Source organism: Lontra canadensis, unplaced genomic scaffold, assembly GCF_010015895.1.
Source record: "Lontra canadensis isolate GAN:19392208 unplaced genomic scaffold, GSC_riverotter_1.0 scaffold23, whole genome shotgun sequence".
Lineage (NCBI taxonomy): Eukaryota > Metazoa > Chordata > Mammalia > Carnivora > Mustelidae > Lontra > Lontra canadensis.
In genome coordinates, this window is record NW_022631017.1 from 9538801 (window position 1) to 9553956 (window position 15156).

At 39.9% G+C, this 15156-nt stretch overlaps 1 protein-coding gene across 4 annotated transcripts in view; it reads right to left on the reverse strand.

Moving 5' to 3' along the window:
• DNAH8 (dynein axonemal heavy chain 8) overlaps positions 1-15156 on the reverse strand; it is a 332430-nt gene that overhangs the window by 52859 nt on the left and 264415 nt on the right. For all 4 annotated transcript variants that reach the window (XM_032862300.1, XM_032862303.1, XM_032862302.1 and 1 more), the window contains 4 exons: positions 13888-13961; positions 11728-11880; positions 11229-11384; positions 2233-2349 (listed from right to left, as the gene is read on the reverse strand). In XM_032862300.1, the coding sequence (XP_032718191.1) occupies positions 2233-2349; positions 11229-11384; positions 11728-11880; positions 13888-13961 (500 nt within the window). The remainder of the gene's footprint in view (positions 1-2232; positions 2350-11228; positions 11385-11727; positions 11881-13887; positions 13962-15156) is intronic.

Sequence of the window (15156 nt, forward strand, 5' to 3'; positions counted from 1 at the left end):
AAAGATTATTCATTGTCAATCCAAACAAGTAACTCTAAACATTTCAAGTCTTTTCCTGGAGGTAATATCTCAAAAAGGAAGCATGAGCTAGATCACTTTTAAAATGACTCACATTCTTCTGTTAGTAACTCTTTTGCTATTACATGATGGAAACTTCCAGGGTTTGGTCATCAAAGAAAAATCTACAATACTAAATAACAAGGGAATATATTACTCATTATTTAAAATAGGGGGAAAAGACAATTTTTTCACTCGGTGGATGTAATCCTCTATAATACTCATTATAGTAATGCCAAGCTGCTAGAAAAAAGAAAAAAGGGGGAAAAATCAAGTAATCAACTGTTTAATGTGCTTTCTTAGTAATATATTTTCTGAATCAGTATGAGAACAACCAGAAAATTATTCATTCACAGCATTTTTCTACAATGCAATCCTTTGCTGTCTCATTCTGTGAGCTATGACTAAATCAAAGTATTTATTAATTTCCATAGCAATCTTATCCTGGCAATACATTACAGATATTAATAGTTTTTTACTTAATACATTTGGGGTAGGAAAAGTAAGAATGCTTCATTTTTTAAAATTTATTTTCTTTTGGTTAAATTCTGATTCATCAGCTCCACTGCCTTTCAAATCAACTATTTCAAGGTTAACTATTATTTGTATATACAAATGATAAATAATAACAGACTGTGAACCCATACGATGTAATTTTTCATCGAACTGTCATACTCAATTTAATATCCCTTTGTAACTTCAAGAAAAAGTAATGGTTTGATTCTAGATCCTCCGGTGGCCCACATAAGAATTCATCATGGTGGGGCACCTGGGTGGCTCAGTGGGTTAAAGCCTCTGCCTTCAGCTCAGGTCATGATCCCAGAGTCCTGGGATCAAGCCCCACATCAGGCTCTCTGCTCAGCAGAGAGCCTGCTTCCTCCTCTCTCTCTGCCTGCCTCTGCCTACTTGTAATCTGTCTGTCAAATAAAGAAATAAAATCTTTAAAAAAAATGAATTCATCATGACTTACCATCGCCATACTGACATTCTAGTACCTATAATTAGCTTCAAGATCTACTATGAGAAAGAAGAGAAGAGGAGACAGTAGAAAACTGGAATTTATTGAGTTCTTATTATGCACCATATACTGTGCTTTCACAAATGCGAATTCACTTATTCCTCACAGAAGCCAAGGCCGCTTTGTAGATGAGGAAACAGCCTCCTAGAGGCTCATAAACTTGCTCCAGACCATAGAAAAAATGAATTTCCAACCCTTCCTAACACATGTGGAGGGACAACTGGATTGTGTTCTTAGCTCTGTGACCTGGAGGAAGTCCTTTATTCTCTCTTGTCCATTACCTCATCAGTAAAATGGGGACAACTGTAATGCCTTCTATGCTGACCTCACAGAGTTGTGAAGATACAAGTGAGATCCTCCATATGTGAGCACTTTGAGAACTGTGAAATGCTGGACGATGACCAGTGACCATTATTAGAAATTATTGCTATCTATTTGTGTAAGTTTAAACATCTGTTAAGATGTGACTAAAAGGGGCACCTGGGTGGCTCAGTGGGTTGAGCCTCTGCCTTCTGCTCAGGTCATGATCCCAGGGTCCTGGGATCGAGCCCATGATCTCAGGGTCCTGGGATGGAGCCCCACATTCGGCTCTCTGCTCGGTGGGGAGCCTGCTTCCCCTACCTCTCTGCCTACCTCTCTGCCTACTTGTAATCTCTCTGTGTTGAATAAATAAGTAAAATCTTAAAAAAAAAAAAAAGATGTGACTAAAGGTAAGAAAAAACTCTTGTGTGGTGTGGGATGAGATAACATTTCACTTCTGAAGAGGCATCAGTGAGAGATGCTGGAAGAAAAGTCTGATTTAAGGTTTACATTCTCTTGAAGTGCACTGGGGGCAGTTAGGTGCAATATGAGGAAGGTTATGGAGTTTCTGCGCACAGACTTGCCTCATTTGTGGTCTGTCTGCTGTATATGCATGGGAGAGAGATGAAAGGGGGGGAACACCAGTGTGAGACTGGGGTCCGAATGCACTCCTAGGGGAAGTAGAGGTGTGAGGGAAGGGCCTGGACAAATAAACAATGGATTAGAATGAGCAGTCACTTTTGGGAGAGGTAAGGTGAACCTCAGTGGGTTCAGCTGTGTATTATAGACTGAAAATGTCTGTAGAACCTTGATTTGAGGACAATACTAAAAATGGGGAAAATAACAATTTCACTCACTTTTTTAATATCACATTCATCAAGGTGATTTTGAATGAACTGGATGCTGGCTGCAAAGTCAGCAGAATTGAATTCATAGGGAATATTCCATCCTAAGGGGCCAAATTTGCGTCGCTCCTTAAGAACACCAAAGAAAATGAGTGAGATTTTAAAATTGAATGCAGCTGATTTCTCTTATTATTATTAAAACATAAAGTATAGGAAAATTAAGGCATGACATAGAGACGAGTTGATGTCATAAAAGAGCAGTATAGAATTTTAGGTACATTACTCTTCAGAAATACTATTTCATGGTTCTATTGCCAAATGGTTTACAAGGACAAATCCTCAGGCACCTGGGTGGCTCAGTCAGTTAAGCATCTGTCTGCTCAGGTCATGATCCCAGGGTGCTGGGATCGAGTCCGGGGGCCGTATTGGGAACCTGCTTCTCCCTCTCCCTCTGCCCACTCCTCCCTCTGCCCATGTACACATGTGCCTGCTTTCTCTGTCTTGCAAAAATAAATAAATAAAAATCTTAAAAAAAAAATCTTCAACTATTTGCTAGAGCGGAGTTCTTGGGCTTTAAAAAAAAGTCTAGGTTTCCATGGCCAATTTAAAAACATGCAGTAGATGCTCAATAAATGTCTATTAAATTAATTCATTTATTCTAAATTGGACTCTAAAAACTTTCAAATGTTCGGTGCAAGAGTTTAAATTTTTGTTTTCCCAGTTGAATATCTTAAGCCCTTGAGAGCATCTAGAGCCCCCTACTAGTTTGTAATCTTGCAATTTCAGGCTTTGAAAACCCCAAATTTCTACTGTGAGACATGACACATTTCTTCTTAAAACTTTCACATTGCCCTCATTTGTTCTCTCCCATGGGATATAGTTAACTGTTTGGAACTGCCAGATTGCCCATAAACAATCCAAAGGGGCTCAGATCAAATGACTCAACTGCCTCGATATTCTGAAGACCACATTAGAACCAGTAGCTCTAGGCTCTGATCACCTATCGAACAGCATAGATTAACTAAAATATCACTACTCCATCAGCTTTCTCTGCCTCGGTGCACAACCAGTCTCTAAGGGAGGTCCAATTATTTACTTGGGTTTAGCTCCTAGCCCTTTGACCCTAGTGGCTGAGGTGAGAATCCATGGGGTGAGTAGAATCCCAAAACATCTATAAAAAGGTATAATTCTACTTCTCTACCTCTAAATATATACTAACTTTTCTTTCTCTCTTCTGCCTTCCTTAACACACACACACATACCACACACTCACACACTGTTTTCACAAGTCATTCTGATACTTCTTACTATAGCTGCTCCATGCTTTAGATCCTAATGAATACCACGATTTAAAAGAATCTAAATGAATTTTAGTTTAGACAAGTTCATGCACAGGACAGAGAAAAAAATTCAGAAAGCAAGAAGGTTTAATTACTGACTTCAGAATGTGCTTTTAAAATATTAAGTAAACCATGAAAATTAATCTGGGTAATTTGGGTCCAGATGTCCTGACCCTGGGAGATCAGACCATTAAATAAAAATTCAACCAAGTAAATCTTAAAGATCTCCATGGCTTTATTGAATGATTGATGAATCAGGAGGCATCCCATTTAGCAAATAGGAAGGAGCCCCAAAGAGCTACAGAAAAAGGGAAGGTTTTTAAAGGCAGAGAGGAGATGGCACAAGGAAGTCATAAGTAAGAAAAAGGATTATTCTGGGCAAAGTCACCTTTCTTTGGGGAGGAAAAGGGGCCTATGAGGGGGCTACCTCACTAGTGCTGACCAGGAAATTCCAGACTAACCAGTTAAAATCACACTCCTGGAGAAGGTTGAAATTGCAGTTAGGTTATGTATTGGTTTCAGTTTGGCAATGTGGGCTTAGCACAAGTAACTCTATTCTGGGTCTGTTGTCTCCTTTTTAACAAGACTGAAGGCAGACCCATACTTCCTTAGGTTAGGCTGTCAGATATTAGACATCTGTAATGGTGTGACTCCCATCCTTATCCCTTAGCTAATTAGACAGAAGGTGGACAGCCCGCCCAAGAAAGGCCAAACCAGATTCCTCCTCCCAGGAATTTGAACTTAGGGTTCAGAATTGTTATCTAGAATTTATCCTAGTTAGAGCTTAAAGTAGGGAGACTTCTAAATTTGGGAGCTGTGAAGCACCATCTTCCACCTTGAACACAGAGAAGGTGAGAAGGAGCAGAGGTGCCTTGACAGATGAAGAGGACTGTGGTATCATCCCCTGTGCAGGCGGGAGAACCCTGGCTCTTTAATGCGTCAGCTTCTCTTGATGGCTTTCTACTTCCTGGTCTCAACATTCATGCTGCCATGACGTGTTGTTTTTTTGTTTGTTTGTTTCATGTTGAAATATTTGGTCCTATAACCAGATTTTGAACCTTGACATTGAGAAACATGTCTCCCATTTTTGTCTCCCCTTTGCACTTTCTTGGGGAAAGGATTATGATTCTGAAATGAACACTAGATTGATTATTGATTATTTTCAGAATGAAAGGCACTCTCCTCATCCTCAGGGGGGTGATTTCTGAGGCTGACACAGAAATTCAAAAGAATTTCTGGAGTGGATCCCAGAAACACTGAGGTGATCTCCCTCCAAGTTATTTTGGAGCAAGAGTGAGTTGGGAGACCCTGTGCGATATTAACATGAAAATGCATTCAGCTAAGCCTTGAGCCTCTGGAATTTCTTGTACCTGGAAGCCTTCAAAAAGAAGGAAGCTAACCAATTATTGGCGAAACGAAAATGTTTTCCTCTATTTTTTTTTTTAAAGAGAATCAACTCTAAAATTGTTTCACCTATGTTTGACTTAATTTTTTAAATTTACAGTTCAATTAGACAGGAGACTGAATGGAAAATAATTCTTCCTTTCCAATTACAAAAACTGCTTAAATTGGCTCTATGGAAACACTTCCATTTACATGTACTGAGCCGTTGCAATTCCACTGCTCCTTAAAATATGATCTTTGAAAATTGCTATAATGCTGAGATTTGTTTCACTTAAGGCTATTTACTATCAAATTTCATTTGAAGCATTTACTTTTTAGGTTGGTTCACTAAAGTCATAGGCTATTTAGCTTATCTCGGAAAAAAAAAAGACAAAATCTTGGGAGGGTGACTTTTCTTTACAAATGAAGTAAATTCATTTTCTTGTAACTTTTTTTTTGTACTCACTGATCTCTCTAAGTGACAATAAAGAAAGTAAAAAAAATAAAAATAAGATAAAAATAAAAAAATAAAGAAAGTACCCTGAATTATCACCTTGAAATACTGTCAGATCATAGACTCAAACCCTCGGGAGAAGAACTAATAACACATTTGGAATATCAAAAGCGGGCTGCTTTGCTAGAATTTGGAATATTTGGAATACTAAATCTCTTCAGTCTTTAGTATTTTAGTACTTTAGTATTTTTGAAACTATGAGATGAGTCCTATGTGAGACAATGGAAAAATATTAAAATCAATGTATTTTAAAGAAGTTTTAATCCAGTTGAGAAAATAAGACTTAGAAACAAGGAGAGGACAATGTGATGGTGACTATAATTAATTATCAAAATTTAACAAATGATAAGCCTGAAGAAGACATTCCGTTAGAAGCTTCTGGGAAGAATGAAACCGAAGGTGGTCTTTTAAAAGCAGGGAGAAAAGACTTCCGGGCTTGGCGAAGGCTATGACAAAGACAGGAACACAAAGCTCCCGATTTATCTAGCAAGAGGCTGCAGGTAAATGGTTTTACTGCAGCAGAGAGTGACTTTGGGTGAGTAGCTAGAACTACACGCTCATGATTCAGGGGTAAAACATAAGACAGATATGAATGTCAGGATAAAGAGCGAAAACCTGATTCAACAGTAGGGAGTTATTATTCATTACTAAGTTGGAGAGTGGTGATTTTAGGAAAACTAGACTACTCTTTACCGAATTTGACCAAAATGGTTCCGTCTTGTATTCCAAAGAATCAACAAGACAGAGAACTACTAGTGAAATACGGAAAACTTGGAATCCTCCTTTGGATGCTGAAGACAAGTTGCTCATCTTAATGATGTCAAAGCCATTTCCAATTTTATGTTGGATTCTACCTCAGTCCAATGAGCCCATCTCCCACAGCCCAAGACAGAATCACTTCAGTTGCATCTTCAAAACAAGGCTCTCTTTGGAGCATCACATCCTGTTTTATTCAATTACTGGAACTAACATAAAATGAAAAATGCAATCCATACTACACAACACAAGGGAAATTTTTTAAGATTTTTTTTTTAATTTATTTGACAGACAGGTCACAAGTAGGCAGAGAGGCAGGCAGAGAGAGAGAGGAGGAGGAGGCGGGCTCCCTGCTGAGCAGAGAGCCCGAATGCGGGACTCGATCCCAGGACCCTGGGATCATGACCTGAGCCGAAGGCAGAGGCTTTAACCACTGAGCCACCCAGGCGCCCCACAAGGGAAATTTTAAAAGGTAAAAATAATGAACAGAAATGGCCAGAACCCCTGCAAAAAACCGTCAAGCAAAATGTAAAAGATCTTTCTCTAGACCTGTATCATATTACTGTAATTATTCTGAAGACTTTTTAAAAAGATTTTATTTATCTATTAGAGAGAGACCATGAGAGACAGCACAAGCAGGGGAGAACAGCAGGCAGAGGGAGAAGCAAGGCTCCCCGCTGAGCAGAGAGCCCCATGCAGGACTCACTCCCAGAACCCGGGGATGATGACCTGAGCTGAAGAGCAGATGCCCAACCACCTCAGCCATCTAGGGGTCCTCTAAAGACATTTAAACTAAGAACTTTGTAGTCATGCCTCCCCAAAGCAAGACTTTCATATGCACTATTAAACTTGAAGGTAATCCTTGTCAAGGCTCAAACTTGAGAAAGAAAACAAGATGTAGGAGATTTTTTGGAAAGAAAACCTGCTGGCAGTGGAATTCCCTGAATCCTATTTGATATGGCCATTTTCATTAAATATTTAATTATTTTTAAGGGCCAGGATAAAATATCCAAGTCTGCATCTGCCACTGCAAGCCCCGAGAGGGCCTAATCAATGACTTTAGCAAAAAACCTCATAGATTCATGCATAACCTATTGGAAAATTCCCAAAAAGTAAGCCTCAATTTTGGCAAGCCAAGGTGATGAGGAGAGAAATTCCAAACCATGGAAAGGACATAAAAGTGATGGACTCCTGTCTTAAGGACAATGGATATTTGGCAGTTATTCCTAATTCTTGTTGGTATTAGAATCACTTAAGAGGTTTTTAGAAGGACTAAGCAGCCCACCTTGCTGCCTGCTCCCAGGGATTCTGGGGCCCAGGCAATGACTGAGAACCAGGCAATGACTATGTTAGATATTCACTCGGTCCAATGCATTGTTCAAACAGAGGGTGGTACATTGACCATCCAAGGATGGCACACTGACCACCAGAAGGTGCTGTTCTGACTTTCTGCAGGAGGTACTGGGAGAGCAACACAAATGCAATTACTGTGTTTCAAAAGACCAAGACTTTGGAGGAAGATATTTTAAAATTAGGATTCTGAAGGGTGAATATAACCTTGCTCTAAAACCCAAAATGGCGCTGCACTGGAATTTCTGGGAAACCATAGAGAGATGATGATAAGGCCAGAAGGAAGATCCCATTGAGACTAAGCTCCAAGAGGAGGTGGATATGTCGTCAGGGAGTAGTGGCCAAGGCATCCACTAGGATGCTGGGGATGATGGTGGGTTCCCATGGGAAAGGCAGGAGGGCTGGCTGGTTACGGCAGAGACATCACCTGATTGTAGTAAGAGTGCTGTTGCTGCTGTAACTTCCTGGCTTCTGTGGTTGGTAAGTTTCTGGTGGAGAAGGGAGGGAAGCCCAAGGGAGACTGGAGAAAGAAGAACTCAGTGTAGATTGGTTTGTGTGTCTCTGCAGTTCCCATGGAAGCACCCAGGGCCCCCTTCTACCAGGTAAACCTGCTCTTACCTCAATCACAAAACAAACCACACCCTTCACTGTACCACCCTTGACCATCCAAGTCTATTTCCCCTTCTTATAGGAGAGGAGGGGAGTTCATTTAGTTCTCTGTGACAACAAGTGAGGTTCACATAACACATGATGCCTTGTGCGGAGATGAGTTGATGGCATGAGGCCAAACTGCAATTCAGTAAGGGAATTACACGGGGGGGTCACACAGCTCTCGCATTTGATCTCTGTTTCACTACCAGGTTCTGTATTCTGAGGGGTGATGGGCTCCAGCATGAACTCCTCCCCAGGCCTAAAGCTTCAGATTATGTGACATGACCCAATTCCTTGTTCTTTTTGTCTATCTCTGCAAGGACAAGTGTATATACCTCATACGTGCATAGAGCAAGTGATATCTAGGTTAAATTTGGAGGAATCAATTAATCAGTAAACAAATCAGGTGTTTGGCTATTATGTCCAACACTAGAGAAATTTAAGTCACAACCACTCCAACCCAGAGCAACAACAAAGCAATAACAAAATGAAAAATCCTTTGAGCAGTGACTGCACTTCCAACTTTAGAACACACATGAGTTCTTGGGCATCTTATTATAATGCAGATTCTGATTCAGCAGGTCTGGGGTGGGACTCAAGATTCATCTCTTACAAGCTCCCTTACAAGCTCCCGGGCCACAGGGATGCTGCTGGCCCAGGACCACAGGTTCCTCAAGAATGCTGTGTTTTCGTCTCAAGCCAGCTCTACCCTAACAAGTAAAAGAAAATATTTAGGCACTATCACAGTAAGTATTTCTGCTATTAATGAAAACAGAACAGAGGAAACCATGCTTGAATTATCCATGCTCCCTGTATAGTCATAGAACTTGATAACAGGGTTTTAGAAATGGGGAAAAAAGTTGAAAGATCACCTCCTTCTGCTTCAAAACACACAGATAGGAAACTATCCTCACACAGCTAACTGATTTCACGGTGAGTCTAATGTCCCAGCCTCCTGGTCCTCAATGAGGTGTTCTTTCCCGCACATGATGGCTGGGTTTTAAAAGACATTGGACCTCCTATTTTCACAGCCTTAGCAATGGAGACTTTTTCTGTTTTAACCCAAATACATGTCATGTCAAGTGCAAGCACGCCTTAGCCCCATGACTGGCCCATGGCCCTGTTGTGGTTCCTCTGTGTCGTACTTGGATAATGACCACTGAAAGACAGGCTACCGCACTGACCATATGGAAAATACCCCCAATCATCACCCCATGATAAGCCTGGTGGAAGAGTTGAATCATCACTTACTGGAAACAGAATCATAAAATACATTATTTGTGAATTGTGAATTAAATAACAGAGTTAAAGTAATATTTGTATTAGAGTATGATAAGGCCTAGCAAAGCAAACAATTCCCAGATAAGAATGTATGAAATAGGCTTCAGTGACTTGAAAGCTATAATTTGCAATCCAAAGGCCACAATCAGACTTAGTAAAAATAACCACCCACAAAGTGTTTAACCTGATTTTAACTCTCTCAGGATTAGGGGACCAATAGGCAGGAGATGCACAATTGTCTCCTCTGCATAGCCATCCCCACTGGGCAGCAGAGATCCTGGTAAAGTGGCAGGGACAAGGAACCTGAGGGTAAATACGCCCAAGATGTTCTGGGATGAGCACCAAATTCCCCCCATCCTTGGGCAGGATGGGGAGAGAGGAGGTGAAGCTCTCCATGCCACTGCAGAGCTAAATCCCGGCTTCTGGGACAAGCCACATCATTCATTCCTTCCTTACTCTAGCCTCAGTGGGGGAAGAGATGTGAAAAGTGTTAAAGGAGCCCGTTCTGTCCATCTCTCTCTCTGAAGGAGCCAATCAAGTACATTAAACTTGAAATACTGGGTGTTACATGCAAACAATGAATCATGGAACACTACATCAAAAACTAATGATGTACTATATGGTAACTAATATAGCATAATAAAAAAAAACAAAACAGAACAAAACGTAAAGTCAAATGTAGAACAAAGCAATAACAAAATGAAAATATCCCATAGACAAGTGGTTGGGGAACTATAAAATTACTACATTAATATAGAAGTGTATAATAAAAGCAAATACACAAGTGCATGGTAAAAGCAAATGACAGATAGCCACCGTCCCTCCCAATATCAGCACTGCTTTCACTGGTGGGCTCAAAACATACTACCATGCGAGGCAGGAGTGTTGGACTCGACCCCTAGATCTACTGCCTATGAACTTAACCTTTCTGAGCCTCAATGTCCTCATTTTTATTTTATTTTATTTTTCTGGAGATGTAGCTCATTTGTTTTTCACACACTGAAGGGATGAGGGGGATGGACACCTACTGGGGCTGGGGCTCTGTTGTCCCTGTGTCTAAGTTTAACAAAGTTCTCCTGTTACTTAGGATAGTCCAGGGCATAAATTCCTGAATGCTTGAGGAAAATCACAAGCTTTGAAGTCACACTGGTTAAATAATCTACTATTTAGTAGAATAGTTTAGTAAAATATTAGAATAGTAGAATAGTTTAGTAAAAATCACTAGCAAATAGCTGACGTTCCTGTTCTGGTGTCTATTTCAAAGTTCTACTATTTTCATTCATTTATTCATGCATCTGGACATCTTATCCATCAATTTCCTTGTTTTGAACATGGTGATAATCCTATCTTGAGAAACGAAGTGGTTAGTATTACATGAGAAGGTGCACACACCCTCCCTGGCCGGCAGAGGCACTTTGAAAACCAAATTCTTATATAAATAACCCATGTTCCCTTCACAAATATTTACTGAGCTCTGGCAATGCCCCAGACATTGCTATGACGGAGGGGATTCAGCAATTACAAAACGACAGTCTTTGTCTTCAAGAGTCTTACACTGTCATGGGAAGGGACAGGGGACACGTTAAGTACACAGACGAGTATATACCATGCCAGGTGGGGCAAAGTGCCATTAAGGACAGAAAAAGCAGGGTGAGGAGAGCAGACAGCATGGCAGAGAAACAAGAGGACGTCACTAACATCCCCCTAAAGGTGCAAACTGTGCCAGAAGTTACCTGCACGGTGGAGTGTAAAAATGCTACTGTGTAAAGCATCGGCTTCCACATGGGTAAGTTACTGATATCCAGAAGGTCTTGATTAATTCCGGCAAATGTTCTTTTCAAACCAGCGCGCATGCCTTGCGGTGGCTCATTAGTGAATTTAAGAGAAGTCTGTTGTAAAAAGCAAACAGTAGTTTTGTTTTTACAAATTAGATGAGGGATAAAGTAGAAATGACAATACCTAGACAACATAAAATGTCAGCCGAAATTCAAAAGTAATGTCCATCATAGCTGAAACACCATAAATTAGAACTTAGTCTTAGAACTCTTGTGTGGAAATATTTGCTATATAATATTGAGGATTATAGTCAAGATCTTGACAGTTACGAGTATAGGATCTTGGAGACTCTGCTGGATTGAAAGCCCTGGCATGTTTTCATCTCTCAGTAACGCCACTATGCCATCTTCATTCAAATCACTCTCAAGGAAAAGACACTATGTCACAGGAACAAACCTGAAGCAGTGTAATTGGAAATCGACTGTGGGGCTCAGTAGTTATCCACACTCGGAAAGAGTCATCATTGGCTTCGGTGGTAATTAACGTCTCTAGCAATTCTTCCATGAATTCTAGGCCAAGGTGACAATTTTGCAGTAATACCCAGCCACCCTGTATTCAAAAATGATTTTGTATTAATTTCTTGTAACTTTTTTGCCATGAAGTTAAGAAAACAAAATGTATAATTAGAAAAAAAAAAACTCTATTTAGGGCATGTAAATACATGAGCACCTGTTTTTAATGAAATGATTATATGTCAATACGAACATTTCTTCTGCTACTGGTTAAGACTGGAATCAAGTGGGTTCAAAACAATTGTACTCTGCCATCTCTGATTCGGAAGCAAACAGAAATTAAAACTTGAAGTCCTGTGTAAATATAGTGTGTGCACCATCTAATGGTGGGAACGGGTATTTTGGAATTTGTAAAACTCATCCTAAAATGAATCTGAACGGACTCACCCCCAAACCATATCATCCATAGTCACAAAGAGAGATGCATATTATCTCCTGAAAGTTGGGCACCATACATGTGGTGACTTGGGCTACAAGAATACTAAGCCTTAATCTTTCTCATCACTCTTCCCATATAGTTCCAAAACCACACAACTTATTAAGCACTATTTTAATACTAGAAACAACTATCGTTAGCAATATATAAGTCACAAAATCATCACTTCTCTATGAGAACATAGTTTCTTAACTGACAACATTTTGATACTTTTATATTAACGAGATCAGATCAATAGAGCTACAAAACCCTGAGCACAGTAAATACATGTATTATGTATTATGCCTTCTACTGTGGGAGAAAATACAACTCAAGACTGGCTTAAACAGCAAAGGGGACAGGTTGACCTAGACAACTGGGGTGTGCAGAGGAGGAAGGACCTCAAAGTTGAGTTAGTTGGCGCCATAATGGATCCAGTTTCTCGCTCATTCCCCATTTTATTCAACAATGTGAGCTTCATCCTCACTCTGGGGTCCATAATGTGGCCAAGTGGCTGTACCTGTTCCTGGGCTGTTGGGTTTTTTCCCTCATAATGTCATTATTATCAATACTTACCCCACCTTGAGAAACAGAACATGGAACTTATAAAAGCTAATATTCCAAAGAAGGTTAGTGTGAATGCAGTATTGAAATTTAAAAGTTTCTCATTCATGGAAATTGAAGAAATTATTTAAGGTCCAGGGTTAATCTGTCAAATCACTCAGTGGAGGGAATCATTTGATCCGAGTAAAAATAATTATATGTAACTGCCTTGATATATAGAAATTAGATACAATATATTATTAAATATAATTAAGTGGTAAAGAAAAAGGCTTCAGGCGCTTGAGAATTAATGACTAACTTGAAAATCTGATGGACCAAGCAGAGATTTAGCTCATTAACCCTTTCTAGTCATTAATTCCCAAGGAAAAGCGGCACCAAAGTTGCTTCAGACCTTATGAGATCAAACGCTTAAACATAAACTGAGATCTTCCTTTATTTTTATATGTAGTGTGATTTCTTATCACAGCTGAAATTGCTATCTACCAAGCATCTCTAGAAAATTAATGTTCTGTGTATTTATTAGGTGTGATGGAAAACATTCCTCAGCATTCCATTCAGCTTGCAATTTTCAGTAAAAACTATTATCAATATTTAAACACAACATCCTCAAATATTTGTTATTTGTCTGAAACTACCCATTAATGAAAAAAAAAAGCCCAACTTTAACCGAAAATAGAAATTTAACTGTGTTGGTCTGTCACTTCTTAAGCACTATCTATTAATATCGATTGCAAAATTCCAGCTAGAGCTACATTCTTAGGACCAGGGAGTCTGTCTGCCTAATGCTAAAAAAAGAAAAAAAAAATTAGTGAAAATAAGCTAGAGTTTATACTATGGAAAATAAAATAAGCTTTCCGTGGGATGTCAGGTACAACCAGCTTAAGGTTTAAAATGTATTGGTAATCAAAGGTTGACTATGCATATATTAAAAAAAAATGGAAAACTGTGATGGACCATCCCAGGCAGAATGCTTTAGTCACCACTGTGGCAGTCTGAGGTAGACCTGATGGCCAGAGGGCTCATAGGAAGAATGATGCCCTGCCACTAACTAGCCTTGTTACCTACCTGCTGCATGGACATCTGAATCAGCTTTCGAGCATGTACCTCTTGTCCTTGCCCCATTGAGATAGTTCTGCATTCTGTAACATAGGAGAAAGATCACTACGATGAAACATGATTTTGTAACAGGATTGGGACAAAAAATTAATTTCTGAATGGTCACAGCCACCCTCACTCCATGGCTTCTAAGAAGGCCTCTTGTGATTCAGACAGGTGTGGCCTTTGGTTGTGCTGATGAGAGAAATGGGTGGGGCGGAAACTGGAGGCACCACATGGAAAGCCACACAAAGGGTGTGTGGCTGGGCTCTTAAAGAGAGTCTGGGGGTGTTTGGAGGTAAGGAGGAGAAAGGCTGACAGTGGGAGAGGCAGCGACAATGCTCTCACAGGTATTAATAGGGAAAGAGGATTTTTTTAGTTTTGCCGTATGTTTTGATTAGAATCTCTCTTTGGTGGTTTCACAAACGCTTCCGTGAAAATGGAATTGGGTTTTTATTCCTTTAAGATGTCAGGCTTACAGAGCTTTCTGTCCATTTTGGTTTTGTTTGCATGGCTGTCCATTTTCTGAGATAGGACTCAAGGCCATTCGGCCCCAGGAGGGCTACATTCAGGGGTAACTACTGCTTAGACTAGATCACCACCTTGGAACTGAGTGTGAAGAGAAAGTGGAGGCCGCCGCAAGATCGGAAGTGTGATTACAGTCTGGGGGAGAATACAGTATTTAGGCTCTTTAGTGAATCTGTCGTCCCAGGCAGAGAACCCACTTGTGCTGTGCAGTAAGAACTTACTAAATGAAGAAGTCTATGAATCATGTTTGTGAAACTGGAACTGGAAATTAACTTTAAAAAAATTTTTTTTATTTAAATTCAACTTAGTTAACATATACTGTACTATTAGTTACAGAGGTAGAATTTTGTGGTTCATCAGTTGCATAGAACACTCAGCGCTCATCACATCACGGACCCTCCTTAATACCCATCACCCAGTTACCCTACCCTCCAGCAACCCTCAGTTTGTTTCCTATAGTTAAAGAGTCTCTTCTGATTTGCCTCCTTCTCTACTTTCATCTTCTTTTATTTTTCCTTCCCTTCACCTATGCTCACCTGTTTTGCTTCTAAAATTCCACATGTAAGTAAAATCATATGGTATTTGTTCTTCTCTGACTTATTACATTTATCATAATGCCCTCTAGTTCCATCCAGATGATTGTAAATGGCGAGATTTCCTTCCTTTTGATGGCTGAGTAATATTCCATTGTAGATACATACACACCAAATC